At 45.8% G+C, this 18,581-nt stretch overlaps 1 protein-coding gene across 1 annotated transcript; it reads left to right on the top strand.

Moving 5' to 3' along the window:
• Positions 1–552: 552 nt before the first annotated feature.
• On the top strand, positions 553–5,403 carry ZNF792 (zinc finger protein 792). The gene is made up of 2 exons (XM_045292760.1): positions 553–826; positions 2,380–5,403. The coding sequence occupies exons 1-2, from the start codon at positions 640–642 to the stop codon at positions 3,867–3,869; spliced, it is 1,677 nt and encodes a 558-aa protein (XP_045148695.1). The 5' UTR covers positions 553–639; the 3' UTR covers positions 3,870–5,403.
• The last annotated feature ends 13,178 nt before the right edge of the window (positions 5,404–18,581 follow it).

Here is an 18,581-nt window from a genome sequence, read left to right as displayed (position 1 = left end):
TTGTAGTGATCCTTAATAGGACATGAGGTGTCCCAGCCAGGAAATTAACTCAGGGACAAATAGGAGAACTAGATTCTGTGTAGGTGGGAAAAGCAGGAATCGGAGAAGTTGGCTGTTGAATGAGTGGGACTGATTTATCCTGGAGGTAGGAAGGCCTTTGAAGCAGGGCTTGGTGATATTTTTGGCAGTGGGAGCCGTAGAAGGTGTGGGGTAGGATGGGCTCGTGGCATTGGTCAAGTACTCTCTGGCTATTATGTGCAGAGAGAAATGTAAGGCATCCAGGGAGAGGGCTATGATAAGGACTGAGTGAGGAGAGACCAGAGTCAGTGGAGAGGCAGCAGTGGAGTCTAGAGTTGTCAGAAAGGAGAGAATGTGAACTGTCGGTTCTAGGGCCTCCTAATAGGGGCTGTCTGTATCAGGGTAGCATGCCATCGACTACACTAGGAGAAGGAGCTCACAGATAAGTGGGCTGGGCCCTGCAGACCAGGCGCAGAGCTTAGATGGTATCTATCTGCCCACCTACCTCTCTTGTTGCTGTGGGCTGATAGACAGATAAGGAAGACATGAGGAAAGAGCAAAGTACCTTCTCTTGAGGTGGAGAGCTAGGGAGATGGGTAAGCAGAGACTAGAAATAGGAAAATGGACGGGGATTCCCGAGGAGAGAAGCATATCATGGAACTAACCATCTCCATTGTGCAGGGATGTGTGGCCTTTGAGGACATGGCCATTTACTTTTCCCAGGAAGAGTGGCATCTCCTTGATGAAGCTCAGAGACTCTTCTATTGCCATGTGATGCTGGAGAACTTTGCACTTATAGCCTCACTGGGTAAGACCTTGACATCTACCTGTCCTGAGCAGGTAGGTCTCTGGGGCCTCTTCCCCTTTCCCAAGAGACAGCTCTACCTTTCCTTCCCACAGCTGGACCGTAGCCTTTGCTTCTTTCCCCATTTCCCTGATACAGTGGAATCTGTGAGAACTGGAACTTGATGGGACTGCCTTGTTTTTCCAGGTCTTGCAAGATTTCTTACCATTTTTTTCTATCGCTTGATTTAATGGAAAACATTTGAGCTTCCCCATCCTGACAGGGTTCTACCTTACATAGATCTGGCTTTCACAGGCTTGACTGCAAATGTGCTGTGGGTTCTGGGGCTGAGCAGTGTACAGTGCCCCATCTTTTCTTGGAGTGCCTCCAACACCTGCTGCCTTGAAGCCTTGCAGAAAGGTCCTGAAATAATGAGGGAACTCTCTGCTCAATGGATCCTATCTGGCTCCTTGCTTAGGTGATTGTCCAGATTTGTGACAATTCCATGATTCAGGTTCTGCCCCTTTGCTATAGCTTGGATTTCCTAGGGCCCGTCTGTGCCAGGCACTCCATGGTCGCTACTTGCTGGTATTACTGGGCTATTTCTGTAAGACCTCCCTTGTAGTTTCTTTCCTATGAGCTGTTGTAGGGTAGTCCACCTAAAAAAATGTGAGCTACTCACTTTTCTTTTCCTTAGGACTTACGTCTTTCAGCTCTCACGTAGTTGCCCAACTGGAGATGGGGAAAGAGCCTTGGGTGCCGGACAGAGTGGACATGACACCAGCTAGGGGAAGGGGGGCTTATAGGTGGCCTGGCTCTGGTAAGTGGAGGAAAATGTGACCTCACTGCTGGGTTCAAATCATACCAGTAACGTTTCTCATATTTGTCATTGTTTTGGTATCAAAGCAAGTGATCATACTTCATTTCTACCTTTCCTTGCCCATTCTTGATACTTTGTTCACTTGTCATTTCTAGTTTGTCTTTGGGCCCTGGCTTCTATGTCTCATTCACTCCATAGTCCCCTCTCAGCCTCCCAACATAGTTTACTACTTAATAAATCATGAGGTGTGCACATTTCCTTCAATGCCAGCCATTTAGTTGCACTTGGATTATTCCTAGACCTAGACATACCCATCTGCACAGCCCTCTTGAGTAGTTCCCTGCTGATAGGCCTTTACAAAGAAGTAGGTTTGAGACCCTGATTCCCCACCCTATACTGTCCTCAGTCCGGGTGCACTTGGCCCTGAAAAGTTTTCTTCAATTTTGACCTTGTCAGGCATAGTCCTCCCAAGCAGACCCTTGCTTACTCTGATTTCTGGCTCCTTCTTGGGTCAGACATACATTTGTGCTGGGGCAACTTCTTTCCAAGGAGCCCTGGTAGTTCAGTGGTTGAGCAGTCAGCTTTTAACCAAGAGGTCAGTGTTTGAAACCCACCATCTGCTTTATGGAAGAAAGATATGGCCGTTTACTTCCATAAAGATTATCGCCTTGAAACCCTGTGAGTTGCAATGACTCAATAGCAACAGTCTTTCTTTTCATCAAAGTTAAATGAACTTCATCATTATTTCTATTTTCAGATTTTTGGCATGGAATGGAAGACCCTGAGTCACCTCGTGAGCATAGTGTTTTTGCAGAAGGTGTATCACAGGACAGGAACCCCAAAGCAGGTCCATCCATCTCAAAGTACTACCTGTGTGACACAGGTAGCCTACTCTTGAAAGACATTTTGCACCTGAATGAACACCAGGCAACACACCCCAGGCAGGAACCACACGTGTTGGGGGCATTTGGGAAAGGATTTGGGTTTTGTGAAAATCTTTACCAGCATCAGATGCAGCAGAATATAGAGAGGCCCAACAGAAGGGATGAGGGTAAGGCCTCCTTTGTGAAGAACTGCAGAGCTCATAGCTCAGAGAACCCTTCCACATGTAGGGAGGATGGGGAGGACTTCATGGTCAGATCAGGCTTTCTCCAGCATCAGGCCAGTCACAGTGCTGGAGAACCACATAGGACTACAGAAGATGTGGTGGGTGTTCACAGTATGCAAAGGAATGATCAGATCAGTGAATGTGGGAAAACTTTCGATGACAAATTGACAATAGTTCAGCACCGGAGAATCCATACTGGAGAAAGGACTAAGGAATGTGATATATGTGGGGAATTCTTTAGACAGACCTCCACCCTCAATATACATCAAAGAGTTCACACTGAGCAAAGAGCCTATGAGTGCCAAGAATGTGGGAAGACCTTCCACCGCAAAACCAGATTTGTTCAGCACCAGAAAACCCACATTGGAGAGAGACCATGTGAGTGCAGTGAATGCGGGAAACAATTTAGCCAATACTCAAGCCTCTTTCAACACCAGAGAGTTCACACTGGAGAAAAGCCTTATGAGTGCCATGAGTGTGGGAAATTCTTTAGGCACATCTCCAGTCTCATTAAGCACCGGAGAGTTCACACTGGAGAAATGCCTTATGAGTGTGACAAATGTGGGAAATTCTTTAGCCAAAGCTCTAACCTCATTCAACATCGGAGGGTTCACACTGGAGAAAAACCTTATGAGTGCCATGAATGTGGGAAATTCTTTAGCCAAAGCTCCAACTTAATTAAACACCGGAGGGTTCACACTGGTGAAAGCCCTCATGAGTGCAGTGTGTGTGGGAAAGTCTTTGGCTACAACTCCAACCTAATTAAGCATCGAAGAGTTCACACCGGAGAAAGGCCTTACAAGTGCAATGACTGTGGGAAATTGTTCAGCCACATCTCCAGCCTCATTAAACATCGGAGGGTTCACACAGGCGAACAGCCTTATGCATGTGGTGAATGTGGGAGATTCTTCAGCCAAAGCTCCAGCCTCAGTAACCATCGGAGACTTCACACTGGTGAGCGGCCTTACGAGTGCAGTGAATGTGGGAAAGCCTTCAGCCAAAGCTCTGACCTCATAAAACATCAGAGAGTTCACAGTGGAGAGCGGCCTTATGAGTGTATGGAATGTGGGAAAGCCTTCAGCCAAAGGTCTAATCTGATTCAGCACCAGAAAATTCACAAATCAGATAGACCTCATTAGTGCAGATATGGGAAAATCTTTGCCTGACCTTATTTGGCTCTGGAACATTACATTGGAGAAAGGCCTTATCAGTGCACGGATATGTTTCTTCCTTGTTGAACATAGTGACGCACGCAGAGATGAGCTCAGAAAATGGTCCTCATGAGGGACGCATCTGCTAGAAGTTCATTGATGTAGCCACATTGTGGAGCATCCTTATTATTGCTAGCTCTGACAAAAATCTAGAGCTAAATTGAATTTACTGACCATGAACTATGAGCAGAGTTGTATCATTGCCAGTGTTTGTGGCAGAAGCCATCACAGTTTTATGTACTTCCAGTCTTTCAGAGTTTGTCAGCTATTTCACTGTGCTCACGGAAGGCAGACTTCCATTCTCTCCTTTCAATCACTGGATGGAATTATGAGTAGCTTGTGGTCATGGAAGGGCATTATTCCTTCCCACTGTGCCTGGTTTAGCTGTGAATATGACCCATATTTTGCTGCAAAGACATGAGCTGGGTCTTATGTTTGTTGGCTTACAGAGAAATTTTCCCTTTATCCAGGGCATTGTTGGGTATGTAATTCTTGTGATGGAATTATTCAACTTTCAAGTTACCCAACACAACAACAACTGTTTCACATTGTTCCGATTTGTGTAATTATAAAGACCTTATTGTTAACCTTATTGTTAAAGCCACTACTTATCTTTTGTGTATGTTGGGGTAGGGAGTGCATCTAGAGAGGCCTAGAGAACAGAATCAAAGTTTAACAAGCTACAAGGACATCCGATTTTAGTGCCACAAGAGGGGATGGCAGAGAACAACTCTGTTCAGATGTGGTCTCCTTGGTATTACTAACCTAGACCCCCTAGAAAATCTGTCAGCTAAATGGTGTGATCGGAATGCCATGACTTTTGTAAGCCCAGAGATCACCTGAGGAAGTTTTTAGAACAGTCTCCAGTGCATCTTAGAGGAGCATGAATTGGGTTCTTTGTTCCAAGGGCATGCGCCACGTGACCCTGCATAGGTGAGGCAAAGCTACTTAACTGGCAATTAATTGCCAAGGAGATGTACTCTTAAATCTAACATCGGTTATGTATGTGTAAGTCCTATTGAGCCCAGGTGGAAACTAACTTTTACAAAGACATTGGGTATGATAGAGTACATGAGACTAGAGTAAACTAGAGGGATGTATCCACAGGTGGTGTCTTAATCTTGAGGTTCATTCTTGCTATGTGTACCAGCAGATTGAAAAAAAAATGGTGGGAAATTTCCATTATCTTTTATTTTTTCATGAACTTTTTGAAGCCCCCCTACACAATTAATCTTTCATTTTATTTCTGACTAGTATTCTTGAATAAATGCACCCTAATTTTAAAAAATCTATTAATTGATGAGTTTGGGCCGATTATAATTATTATGGCTATAAATGTACACACCTTTATATGGGCACATTTCTCATGTTAATTTCTAGGCATGCAATGCCTTCACACTTTGAGATAGTTTATTGTGCCAGCCTAGCTGATAAACGCAGGTGGGATTGACTCAGGGGCGGAGAGATGGATGGCTTGGTGAGCCTTGCCTTTCTTGTCTCTCGCTCTGTGATCATCGGACCAGTGTGCGGCTGCCTTGCTTGTTCTGTGCCTCAATTTAAAGGCTACACTGCCTGTGGGACGCCTAGCCTGTGGACTGTGTTGCTGTAAGTTGAGGTCCCTTTAAGACTTCTCTGGAGCTGGGGACTGGCGGTTGGTGACCTGCCTTGTGATTGGCTGCTGTGCTGACATAGCCTAGCTCTCTCTACAAATAGAGGAAGATCTGGCATCAGACAGAGACTTGAAGGACTGCTAGTCTCTCAACTTTCTCTCACGGACGTGAGTTGCACTAAGCCATTTATAGTGCTTTCTAATTTAACTGTTTATTTCTTGTATTGTATATTTATCAGTATATGACTTAACAGTTCATTTCTCGTTATAGATCTAATTATCTTTATAAATAAATATATTATTTTATCAGGAATTTGGTTTTATCTCTCTAGAGAACCCTGTCTAACACACACTTTGTAGATGACTGTTTAATTTTTATAAGAAATAGCAGGTGTTTTAAAGTGACTATACCATTTATGTCCACCTAGGCGTGAATAAGTTTCACTTCTTCCACATATTTTCCAACAATTAACATGGTCAGAATTTATAAAGTTTGCCATTCTAATGACTCATCATTTGTAATATTTTTAATGTTTATTTGCTACCCTGTGTTTCTATGAGGGAGCCCTGGTGGTGCTGTGGGATAAGCATTGGGCTGCTAACTGCAGAGTCTGTGGTTCAAACCTACCAGCTGCACTCAAGGAGAAAGATCGGCTGTCTGCTCTTGTCAAGATTTACAGCTTCATAAACCCTGTATAGGATATCCTTACTATGATTCATAATCAACTGTATGACATTGGGCTTTGGATTTATGTATCTATTTTAGCGAAATGTCCATATTGTTTGCTTCTTTACATAAATGTGGCTATGTGGAACACAACCATTTTTTAAAAAAATCATTGTATTGTGGGCTCATACAGCTTTGATCACAATCCATACATCGATTGTATCAAGCACATTTGTATGTTTGTTGCCATAATCATTTTCAAAACATTTTCGTTCTATTTGAGCCCTTAACTGAACCATTTTTACAATGTCATAATTCAGTGACATTACATTGTTGCTGAATTTTCCATCACTCTTAGCAGAAACTCAGTGACCCTTAGGTAATACTTACTCTTTTATCCCTCCCACGCACCTGTTGTAACCACTAATACACTGTAGTTCTGCATTTGTTTATTCTAGATATTTCATTAAAAATGGAAACAAGCAATATTTGTCCTTTTATGTGTGATTGATTTACTCTGTATAATGTTTCCAAAACGCTTCATGTGATAGCATGTATCATTTCTCTTTGTATGTATGCACATACATGTATGCATATACATTTTTATTATCCATTCATCTTGATGGGCACTCAGGTTGTATTTACCTTTGGATAATTGTGAATAGTGCTTGAATGAAAATTACTGTATAAATATGTGAGGGAGGGCCTGCTTTTGGAAGCTCTAATTTCCTAAAGAAAGCCTTACTGGTTACCCAGGCTTTAGACATTATTGTATGCTTCAGTTACACTATTTAGCGCACCACTACACCCCTCCCCGAAAACTGAGTGACTATAACCTCAGGCGTTGCCTGTAACTTCCCCTTCCCCTGCTCAAGGCAGGACGTGTGAGTTCTTAAGAGATCGCAAGAATTATACAATAAAAACCTCTAAGCCTCATCAGTGAGTTCAGAAAACCTACAAGATACAAAATCAACATACAAAAATGAATGGCATTCCTATATACTAAAAACAAACATGGACACTGTTCATTAACAACGTATCCTGCTTACAATCACTCCAGACATGTGCAATTGTTTTTGTTAGGTGCCATTGACTCGGTTCTGACTCACAGCAACCCGATGTGCAACAGAAGGACACCCTGCCTGGTCCTGTGCCGGACTCACAGTTGTTACATTGGAGCTATTGATGCAGCTACTGTGTCCGTCCGCCTTGGCGATGCTCTTCCTTTTTCACTGCCCCATACAAGACGCGCAATACGTACATAGAAATCTCACAAGTTCTGTACGGAATTTATATGCTAAACATTTTGAGATACTAACGAATGATAATAACGATCTAAATAAACGAACAGACATGCCACATTTGTGGATTGGAAGTCTCAACATAGTAAAAATATCACATTTCCCCAAGTGATCTATAGCTTTAACACCTATCCAATTCCCAGTAAGATGGTAATGATTATTATTTCTAAAATCCATAGGGCAAGTAAAAGCCAAAATAGTTCTGAGAAAGCATGAAGTAGGTGGGAATGGTGTTGAATGCCATACACTCTGGATTTTACGTGCCGTGCAGGTGACCAGGTAGGGTTCTCTAGGCTGGGAGCTCTGCAGAAGTATATTGTCTGGTCTTTCCTCAGAGCCGTAGGTAGCTTTTAGTCCGTGGTTATTGGACACCGGTGTAGTAACCCACCACAATTAGCTCCAGTGTGACCATGATGTAGTAGACAATTTAGATGTAGCCGTTTTAACAATGTAACCATACTTTATTAATTAGCCTGAGTGTAGCCATTTTGTACTGATCTAAGTATAGCCATTTTGCAACTAATGTAACTCTTCTGGTAACTTCTGCTTTCTGTAATTGCTGAGCCCGTTGCTACTGAGTCTTGAAATTGCTGATGAGGTGTCTAACCCCCCTGCTCTAGTTTTGTAAGGCCCCATATTTCCCATTATCATAACACCACCTGCCTGTGTATGCAAGTTCCCTTTTCCTCCACATAGGGTGACGCCACCTGTCCCATCTGCCTCATTTAGTCCATAGTGTACAAACCTCCCAAGTTCCAAGTTCTCACCTCGGACGACCTGCGTCGAGCCATCACGTGTCCCGTAGCCTAACTGGTAAGTACCACAGGCCCTCGGTTCCAGAGGAGGGATCGTCTCTGACCAGAAAACCTCCTGACAGTGATTCAAAGAGGTGAGCCGTCACCTGGCAGCCTCGGTGGGTGGAACCGGTTTAAACTCGAGACCAGTGAGCGAGGTGTGTGTATGTAGCTGGACACAGTCCTCTGTGAACTGCCTGTGCGCAGTCTGCCTCACCTCCTTCCCCAGTGACGTACGACCGACAGGTGACTCCCTTTCTTTGGAAAGTGGCCCTTGATTGGGGTCACCTGGCTGGTCTGTTTTTGGCAGCTCCCCTCCTTTGCCTGTCAAGCGCTGTTCTGGGAGGGGTTTCCCTATGTTAGGACTTTGGGCCAGCTGCCTCCTCTTACATCGCCTTTTCTATGGACCCTTAAGGTAGTTAGTTTATTGTGCCAACCTGGCCGATAAGCATACATGGGAGTTTTTGAAGGGCGGAGAGATAAATGGCTCGGCGAGCTTCGCCTTTCTTATCTCTTGCTTTTTGATCATCGGACCATTGTGCGGCTGCTTTGCTTGTTCTGTGCCTCAATTTGCAAGCTACACTACCTGTGGGACACCTAACCCATGGACTGTGTCGCTGTAATTTGAGATTCCTTCAAGACTGCTTCGCCACACCATTGGAATTTAATCTCTTGAGCTGGGGACTGTCAGACCCTGTCATCTGACTGACTGTTGGTGACCTGCCTTGCTGTTTGCTGCCTGTGTCCAGATAGCCTGAATTGCTCTACAGAGGACTACCTGGCAGCCTTCAAGACTTGAAGGACTGCCAGTGTCTCATAACTGTCTCAGGGGAGTGAGTTGTACTGAGACATTTGTACTGCTTTATAATTTAACTGTTTACTTCTTGTGTTATATTTTTATTGATCTGTATAAATATATATATATAATTATTAGCAATCTGGTTTTGTCTCTCTAGAGAACACTAACACAACACTTAACTTGATGCTTAACAATTGGCTGCATAGCTACGGCCCCTGATAATTGGTCTCTCACCCCAAACTCTTGTTAAGTCTCTGTTACGTGCTCATTGATCCAGTGCCTCCTACACTATAGTCACTGTCACTTAATGGTATCCACTGGCCCATCTTGCTTCTCTCCAGACCTTTTCTTCTCTACTCTGGGGACCTTCTCCGAATCCCCTGCTGACAAAGTGGACTTTTATACCTTCGGTCTCCTTTTTCTCCTCTAACTCTACCCACTCCTCTTGGGGCTCCATGGAAATGGCAGCAGGTCCCTCCTAATGCTGCCGAGAGAGTCGTCTTGCTAGTTCCCCCTTTTGTCTCAAAGGAATACTTTTTCAAGACGCTCAACTCAAAAGTGAGTTGTCGGCACAGAGTTTCCTCCAATTGTGCTCTCCTCCAATACGTGTGCCCATCTTCCAGGCTAGATTTAGATCTCTACTGTGTCTCTTGTTAAAAAAAAAAAAATTAAGCAGTACCCAAGTTCCTTTGGGGGTCAGGTCATGAATTCCTCTCCTTCCCGTGGAGTCTCTTCCAGCAAAACTCTTATCTCCTGTGCTTCTTTCTTTTATTCCAATAATAGGTACCACCTCTTCCTGGCCCCAACCTCCCCCTCATTGTCTCATTACAAACTTCTCCAAAGCTGTCACTACTGATTATGGGGTCAAGTTCTCCTCTGGACAACTACATACCCTCTGCGAGCTTGAGTGGCCCACCTTCAAGGTTAGGTGGTCCCTGGAGGGAACTTTGGCCCCTCCACAGTTACTGAGGTCTGGGCTGTGGTCACTGGAGACCCAGGCCATCCTGATCAGTTCCCATATATTGATCAATGGCTTGCCTTGGTAGAATCTCCTCTGTGGTTGAAAACCTGGATGGCATCTGCACCCCAAACCCAAATCTTCCTTTCTAAAATCTGTCATCGACACCTAAACCCACACCCAAACCCCTTGTCCTCCCTGAATCAGCTTCTGAGGCTTTTCTCCCTCTAGGCCAGGTTCCCCCCTCCCTGTCAGCCTCCCCCTGCCCTAGCCCGAACCCTAAACCTAACCATAACCCTAAGTCTAACACAAACCCTAACCCTAAGTCTAACTTCTCATCAACCTCGCCAGTGCTCTCTCCCCCTGTGCCACCAGTATCACCCCTCCCCAAGCTTCTGTGCCTTCTCCCCCCTTGACCTCCCACCTCTGTTCCCCTCAACGGGAGCCTGTCTCTAAAGACCTCCCACCAGCTCCCCCCATCCTATTTTGCCCCTCTGAGAAACTGGCCCTCCAAATGCTACAAGCCACTCATATCTTTTTTATGTTCCCCTTTCCACTACTAATGCATACAACTGGAAAGATCAGAACCCCTCGCTTTCGGGAAAGCCACAGGTCTTTATGTCCCTCGTGGAGACTGTGTCTTGCTCTCACCATTCCCCTGGGATGGCAGCCAGAAGACCCTTCTCACCCTCTTCACTTCAGAGGATGGTGAGCGGATCTGACCAGAGGCGGAAGAGCCTGCCCCGTCTACTTTGCCTGGCACAAGGGAAGAGAAGCCTCAAGCCCGTTCAGATATTCTTCCCTTGTCACGACCAAATTGGGAACCAAATTCCCCAGGTGGGAGGCAGGCATTGGACACATATCACCGGTCTCTCCTAGGTGGCATCAAAGCTGCCACCATAAAACCTACAAATTTGAGTAAGCCTCCTGGGGTGGTTCAGGAGCCCACTGAGTGTCCTGGCGCCTTCCTGGAAAGCCTCCACACTGTTACCCCTTGTGATCCCTCAGCTCCTGAAACTGCATGGGCTGTGAACTTAGCCTTGGTCACACCATCTGCCCCAGATATCCGAAAAAACTGCAGAAACTTGAAGGTTTTGCAAGCATGAACACTGGCCAACTTCTAGAAGTATCCGAAAAGGTTTTTTGATAACTGTGATCAGGAGAAGCAGCAGCCAAAACAGCCAAGTGTCAAGCAAAGATCTTGGCCACAGCAACCCAAGTCTCAGCCCACCCCTGTCCCTTAACCAATTAGCTAGTTCCCACCACCTGCTCAACTCCCTGACAGCTTCCAGCCACCCAATAAGCCTTCACACACCCGACCTCACTTGCCACTAAATAGTCCTTGCCTGCCACTGAACAATGATCAATTTCCATACCTCTGCCAGCCAGAGCACTGGGAAACTGAGTGCCCACCATCACAACTGAGTGCCCACCAACTTCACAGCCAGCATCATTCCTTACACTGCCAGCAAGGGACTCTGACTTGGACTCCGAATCGGGAGGGCGGAGTTCTATCTCAGTTGGTCCCCGAGAGCTCGTGGTCACTGAAAATGTTGGAGGACACCCCGTATCTTTGTAATAGACACCAGAGCTGAACTCTCTGTCCTGCAGCGCCCACTTGGTCTCCTGTCAGGTGTAGCAGCACAGATCCAGGAAGCCACTGGCCAAGTGAAATCTCACTTGCTTTCCACTGATTGTATTGTAAATCTAGGGCACAAAATAGTCTCGCATTCCTTTCTAGTCGTCCCGGACAGTCCTTATTCTCTGCCAGGCTGAGACCTACTGCAAAACCTCAGAGTTGCCATTTCCTCCTTAAACCCAACTAATACTAAACTTTTGCTACCTGAACAACCAGCTCATTCGGTAACAGTCTCCATGCCACTCCACCACATCCCAGGTCTTTCACCCTCCCTGCAAGCTCAGTTCCCTTCTGTTCAGGCAGAAACAAACCCTCCAGGGCTAGCTGCACACCACCCACTCGTTATAGTCACCCTCCACAGCACAGCTGAGCCCATCCCATGAAACAATACCCTATCAGCCTCAGTGCCAGGGAAGGAATTAAAAAAAAATGTCACCTGTGCACTGCAAGCTGGTATCCTTATGCCCTGTGAGTTCCCAAGTAATACGTCCTTTCTTCCTGTCTTAACACCTGGGACTAATGACTATCGCTGGTTCAAGACCTAGAAGAAGTCAATGAAAGAGGAGAAACTTCATCCGACTGTGCCTATCTGTGTACCCTGCTCAGTCTCCTGCCTCCTGCTGAAGTCTTCTTCAAGGTTTTAGACCTGAAAGATGCGTTTTCCTCCATGCCACTGGCAGCAGCCAGCCAGCTGGTGTTTGCTTTAACCAAAATGTCATCTCAGCTTACCTGGACCTGACTCCCTCAGAGGTTCAAAGATTCACCCACATTGCTCGGGGAAGCCCTCAGGCAAGATTTAAAGTCTTTTGTTTCCGCTTATCCTGCCCTGTCTCTTCTTCAGTATGTTAATAACTTGCTCCTAGTTGCCAGCTCTTTCATTAGTTGCTTGCAAGCCACTAAAGATTTATTGCATTTGCTACAGGAGAAAGAGTATAAGGTCTCTATTAAAAAAAAAAAAAAAAAAAAAAAGCCCAGTTGTGTGTCAAGCAAGCCATCTTCCTGGGATATTATCTACTGCAAGGTAAGCACAAGCTAACCTTACCCCAAAAGTTATCATTTTGCAAGTCCCACCCCCCACAGACAGAAAACAGCTCCACGAGTTTCTGGGAGTGGTGGGATATTGGAGACTATGGATCCCTGGGTTTGCAGACGTTGCACAGCACCTCAATCAGGCAACAGCAGGGACAGGGCCACGAATTTGGGAGTGGGCTGAAGAAGAGGCGTTTCAAACTTTGAAGAAAGCCCTTGCTTCGACCCCTGTGCTTTCATTCCCAGAGGTGACCAAGCCATTCCATCTGTGTGTGCACACATGCAAAAGGAGTCCTTGGCCAGGCACAGGGTTCCTGGAAGTGGCCAGTGGCCTACTGTCCAAAATACTAGTCCCCTGCTGATCAGAGAGGCTGGCAAACTCACAGTTGGCCAGGATTTATTCATAACAGCTCCCCATGCTGTTGGGTCACTAATACAGGGACCAGGAGTCTGGTGGATGTCAAATGCTAGGCTAACACAGTACCAAAGCCTGTTGCTAGCCCACCCAAGGCTTATTTTTACCACTACACAAAGCATCAACCCAGCTAAGTTGCTCCCTGACAGCAACCCCAAGAGGCCCTTGTACAATTGGGAAGATTTGCTGGACTTGTCCCAGGCCTCTCGGCCAGACCTGACTGACCAGCCCCTGCCACAGGTGGATGCCACCCTCTTAACAGAAAAAAGGGGAAAAGCTAGGGCTGTGGTAACCACCAAGGCCCTACTGCAAGGCACTTCAGCTCAAAAGGCTGAACTGATAGACCACACACAAGCCTTATGGTGGGGAAAGGACAAGTCAATAAATATTTATTCAGACAGCAAGTATGCCTTTGCCACAATGTATTAGTCTGGGTAATTTAAAGAAACAAATCCACAGAAACTCATGTATAAGAGAGAGTTTTATATGAAGGTTAAGTGCACATCAAGAAAACATCCCAACCCAGTGCTGCCCAAACCCACAAGTCCAACATTAACCCATCAACCCATACGTCCAACAGCAATCCACAAAGTCCTCCTCCATCTCACAAAACAGATGCAATGATGCCGACTGCAAGAGGAAAGCCGAGTCAGTGAATGTGTAAGCATCTCAGCGCTGGCAGGGGTCTCCACATGGGTGCCCCAGCACCCAGGGCTGCATCGGAGTAGGTCCGTGTGGCTTCTCCCCAGGGATGTCTTGCAGGAAGTGAGCCTTGCCAGCTGAAGCAGGAAACTGCTAAGGCAGCAGCATCCTGGTCCGACTATCACAAAGCAAGAGGCCCGAGAACTACAAAGGCAAGGCTCACTGAGCCATTTATCCCTCCGCCCTTCAATTAACCCCACCTGAGTTTATCGGCCGGGTTGGCACAATAAATGAACTACCTCACACAGTGCACATGCATGTGGCAATCTACAAAGAAAGAAGACTCGGATGGGACACAGATAAAAAATAAGGAGGGGATTATGGCCTTCCTAGAAGCAGTGTGGCTGCAATAAAAGGTAGTTCTCATGAATTGTGGGGGACACCAAAAGCCTAACACCAGAGGACCACGGTAACAGCCTGGCTGACTTTGCTGCTCAGGAATCCTCCCTAAAATCTGTTCAACCTCTTACAGTTCTTCCTCTCAGCTTGCTGCTGCTGGTGTTGGCCAGACTCACAAACATGCTCAGCAGAGGAACTGCAGTGAGGCCAGTAGCTGTAGGCTCTCCCTGAGACAAGCGGCTGGAGCGTGTTCCCTGACGGAAAGGCACGCCTGCCAGAAGCCATCGCTGCTAGACTGATGGTCAAAGGGCTCCACAGCACCACCCACCAAGTTGCTCCAGCTCCTTTCTTCAGCATCCTGTGCACCGAACCTCCCAGGTGAACACCACACAAGGCCCAAATCCCTCTCTGGGAATCCGCTTCCACATACCAACCCCTGGCATACATTGGAAATTGGGCTTCACTGAAATGAAACCACCAGCTCTTGGATGCAAGTACTTGTTGGTATTTTTGGACATTTTTTCCCGGTGGACAGAAGCCCTCCCCACCAGAAAAGAAACAGCCTCTGTAGCCACTAAATTCATTTTAAATGAAATTATTCCTAGAGATGGCCTTCCGCTGTTATTGGGCTCTGACGATGGGCCAGCATTCACCTCTCAGGTCTCTCAAGGTGTAACCAAGGCACTCAATATCAAGTGGAAGCTCCACTGCGCCTATTGACCTCAGCGTGCTGGGTCAGTAGAACGCATGAAGCGGACCATTAAGTCTACATTAACTGAGCTAATTCTGGAGACCGGAAAAAGTGGCCAGTGCTTTTTCCTCTAGTCCTGTTGCGGGTTGATACACTCCCTATAAAGAAAAGTTCACCCCTTTTGGAATTATGTTTGGGCAGCCCCCACCCCTGTTGCCTCAACTTACCAGCCCCGCCATTGCTGGTATAACTAATCAGTCCCTGCTTCAGTATCTTCAGTCTCCCCAGCAGGTGCAGTCCAAGGTGCACAGCCAGGTCCAACCCAGGCTCCCACTTCCTGTCTCCACTCCCTGCCATTGGTTCCAGCATGGGGACTCCATCTACCCTGTTTCCCTGAAAATAAGACAGTGTCTTATATTAATTTTTGCTCCCAAAGATGCGTTAGGTCTTATTTTCAGGGGATGTCTTATTTTTCCATGAAGAATACGGTACACATTTATTGTTTATTGTTTTATTAAAAGAGACCTCGCATTTCCTGTCTGCTCCGGTTGCGCTGCGGCCAACAGTGAGCTGCGTGGTGGTGCCCACCATTATGGTCCAGAGTCCAGAGTTATGGTAACTCCGGGGGGGCCTTATTTTCGGGGAGATCTTATTTTCAGGGGGATGCCTTATATTTCAGCAAGAGGCAAAAACTGTAAGTAGGTCTTATTTTCAGAGGATGTCTTACTTTTGGTGAAACCCGGTACATCATGAAGTGGGAAAAAGGATTATCAACAACCTAAAGGGGCCCTTGCACTGTCATTTTGACCACCCCAACCACCGTGAAGGTCATGGGACAGCCCTCCTGGATCCACTTCCCTTGTGCCAAGCCTGTGCCCTCCAGCTGCAGCGTCCTCCGGGACTGTTGTTCCCGGCCATAAGCGCGTCTGCCTTAAACTCTGGCAGAAACATGCTACTCTGTCACTTGCTTCCCCTGTTATGGGTTCTCATAATAGCCAAAGCCAGAGACTGTAAACTTACTCAAATTAGTGCAAAGAAATCCCGCTGCCCAAATCTCCTGGACTCCCAGCCAGCTGGCCCTTCTCCAGGCTGACATGTGCGCTGTTTGCACGTCATGTGTATATGGTCCAAGTTTTGTAGCAGGAACCCATATGACCCCTCAGAGGGCTCCAACATGCTGGGTGTGGGAACTGTAAATATGAAATTGACCTCTAAGCCACCCCCTTTTATATCTGCCCGTGTGACTGCCGTGGACATAGAGGGTGTTCTGACACAAGGGAATATCTGTGCCCAAACTGGAATGGTGTAGATGGTGGAACCAGGCTAAAAGGACCCAATAAAACTGAACTAATTTCAGTTTGGAGGGGTCCCTGGCAAAACCCTTGTTCAGAAGGGACCTGCAACCCAATGTTTTCAACACTACGAACCCTTCAGCTAACTATTAGTATCCTGGACTGACTTTTGGCCTTGGCCTCTATGTTCATTATACAAAGAATACCAGAACTTGGGCTTTGGCCCCCTAGGAAATATACCAGATCCGTTGTGTGCACCTGACCCAGTGTGGCCATCACCCCCCTCTATTCCAAGCCACCATCCGCAGCCTTCATTGACTCCTGATACTCTCCGAATCAGCCCACAGCCCTTTCTAGCCTCCCAGATCCCCCTCACTTTGTTTTCCATGCTAAACACAGCACACTCTGCTTTTAGCAGAGAATTGGGAGACTTAGGCTCTAGTTGCCCCATGACTTTTGGCTAATAAAGGCTTACTGATTTTTGTTAAAGTTGCATGTGGGTTCAACCTTCCTCTGGTTCTTGAACGCTTCCTCCCCCCAACTACCAGGACCCCAATTTTGCATTGCAGACCTGGTTGGACCAGATGATGCACAGCGGTACAGACGGGAATTGGAAACGCAGGGAATCTAGGACAGAGGAACCTCTCAGGACCAGGGGTGACAGTGGCGATACCAGGAGGGAAAGGGGATGTAGTAGGGGGGAATAGATCACAGGGAGCTACATGTGACCTCCTCTCTGGGGGACGGGCAGCGGAGGGGTGGGTGAAGGGAGACGCCGGACAGTGTAATATAAGATACAATAATAATTTATAAATTATTAAGGGTGCATGGGGGAGAGGGGAGGAGGAAGGGAAGGGGTGGGGGGAAAAAAGGAAAATTAGCGGGTTCCGGGAATCCAAGAGGCAAGCGAATTTTGGGAATGATGAGGGCAACAAATGTATAGATGTGCTTTACACAATTGATCTATGTATTGTGATGAATTGTATGAGCCCCAATAAATTGATTTAAAAAAAAAAGTTGCATGTGGGTTAATTTATCTCCTCTGGGCACAACACCTGGGTTCTCTAACTTGATGTGAATTGAGCTACTCTATAGTTCAATAGACAACGCAGTGTGGTATTGGTGAGGAATAGCTAAACAGATAAATGGAACAGAATAGAGAACTCAATTTTTGGTAAACTCAACAACATAATTAAATAAAGGTAGAGTAGTATTTCTGCAGTTAGTGTAGGAGCAATTGCATATCCAACGGTTAAGGAAATGAATCTTAACCTCATACTTAATACAATTTAACTCAACATAGATGAACTGAAGTATAACATGTAGAAATGTATAGCGTTTACAAGAAAATATCGAAGAAAATTATTAGGAGAAAAGTCTAGGTAAAGAGTTCTTAGACATGAAACCAAAATTAAAATCTACCAAATAAACACATCTATGCATTTAATTCTATAAATCTGTCTCTAATGACTAATTTAATTACTGTGCAAAAATATTGATATGATAAATTTTAACTTTTATTCATTTAAAATTTGTATTTTTATTCTTTTCAAAATTCTTTCCCAAAGATTTTTTTAATGGTGAAATTGTATTTTCCATGTCTATAATTTAATTTTATCAGCTCAGTCTCCTCAGAGTGGAGAAGCCCAGTGTGGGCATAGTTCTTCTGCTTACAAAAGTATGAGAACTGAAGAGTCAATATTCATGATTGTTCAGGGTGCATGAGGGTGACTTCTGATCAGTGTGGCATCCATCCCTCACTTTCCCTCATTTGGTAAGGACAGAAGTGTCCTGGTGACCTTCTAGCTTAGGATAAACCGTGAGTGTGATTTCAATTGCAATAAGGGGCCCTGATGTTCTCTAGGTCATTTCTTTTCCCACCATGGATGCTCGAGGTGAGAGAGCATTTTCTAATCGCAGGCTCCTTGAATTTGTGCGTTTTATGGAAGTTTCTCAGCTGGATATTTCTTGACTACTCCCTTATTCTTAGGGTGTTTTTCAGTGGATTTTCCAGCTTCCCTGCCCTGTCCCTGACACACCTGCTCAGATCCAAGACACTCCAAACAGAACTGCAGGTCCTTCCCCAGGAAGTGTGCAATGAGGGTGCAGGTTGAGGTTTACCTAGGGTTCCTGAACTTCTCCTTGCAAGACACGGTGTACTCAATTATTTGGGTTAATGAAGCCATCCTTGCCTGTAACCCCAGTTGTCTGATTACCAGGTAGTCCCAGCAACCTCCAAGACAAAGTCTAAGACCCCAGTCATAAATGCCCTGTGATGCCAGAGAACTGAGCCAAGAAGAAATAAAAGCTATCTGAATTGAGAAGGAAGAAATCAATCCATCAGTCTTTGCGGATGACGTGATTTTATATAAAAGATCCCAACTAATCCACAAGAAGTCTAGGAG

This window comes from Echinops telfairi, unplaced genomic scaffold (assembly GCF_000313985.2).
Source record: "Echinops telfairi isolate 266 unplaced genomic scaffold, ASM31398v2 ScPeMD7_655;HRSCAF=1070, whole genome shotgun sequence".
Classification (NCBI taxonomy): Eukaryota; Metazoa; Chordata; class Mammalia; order Afrosoricida; family Tenrecidae; genus Echinops; species Echinops telfairi.
This window is presented reverse-complemented; position numbering and strand designations above follow the sequence as displayed.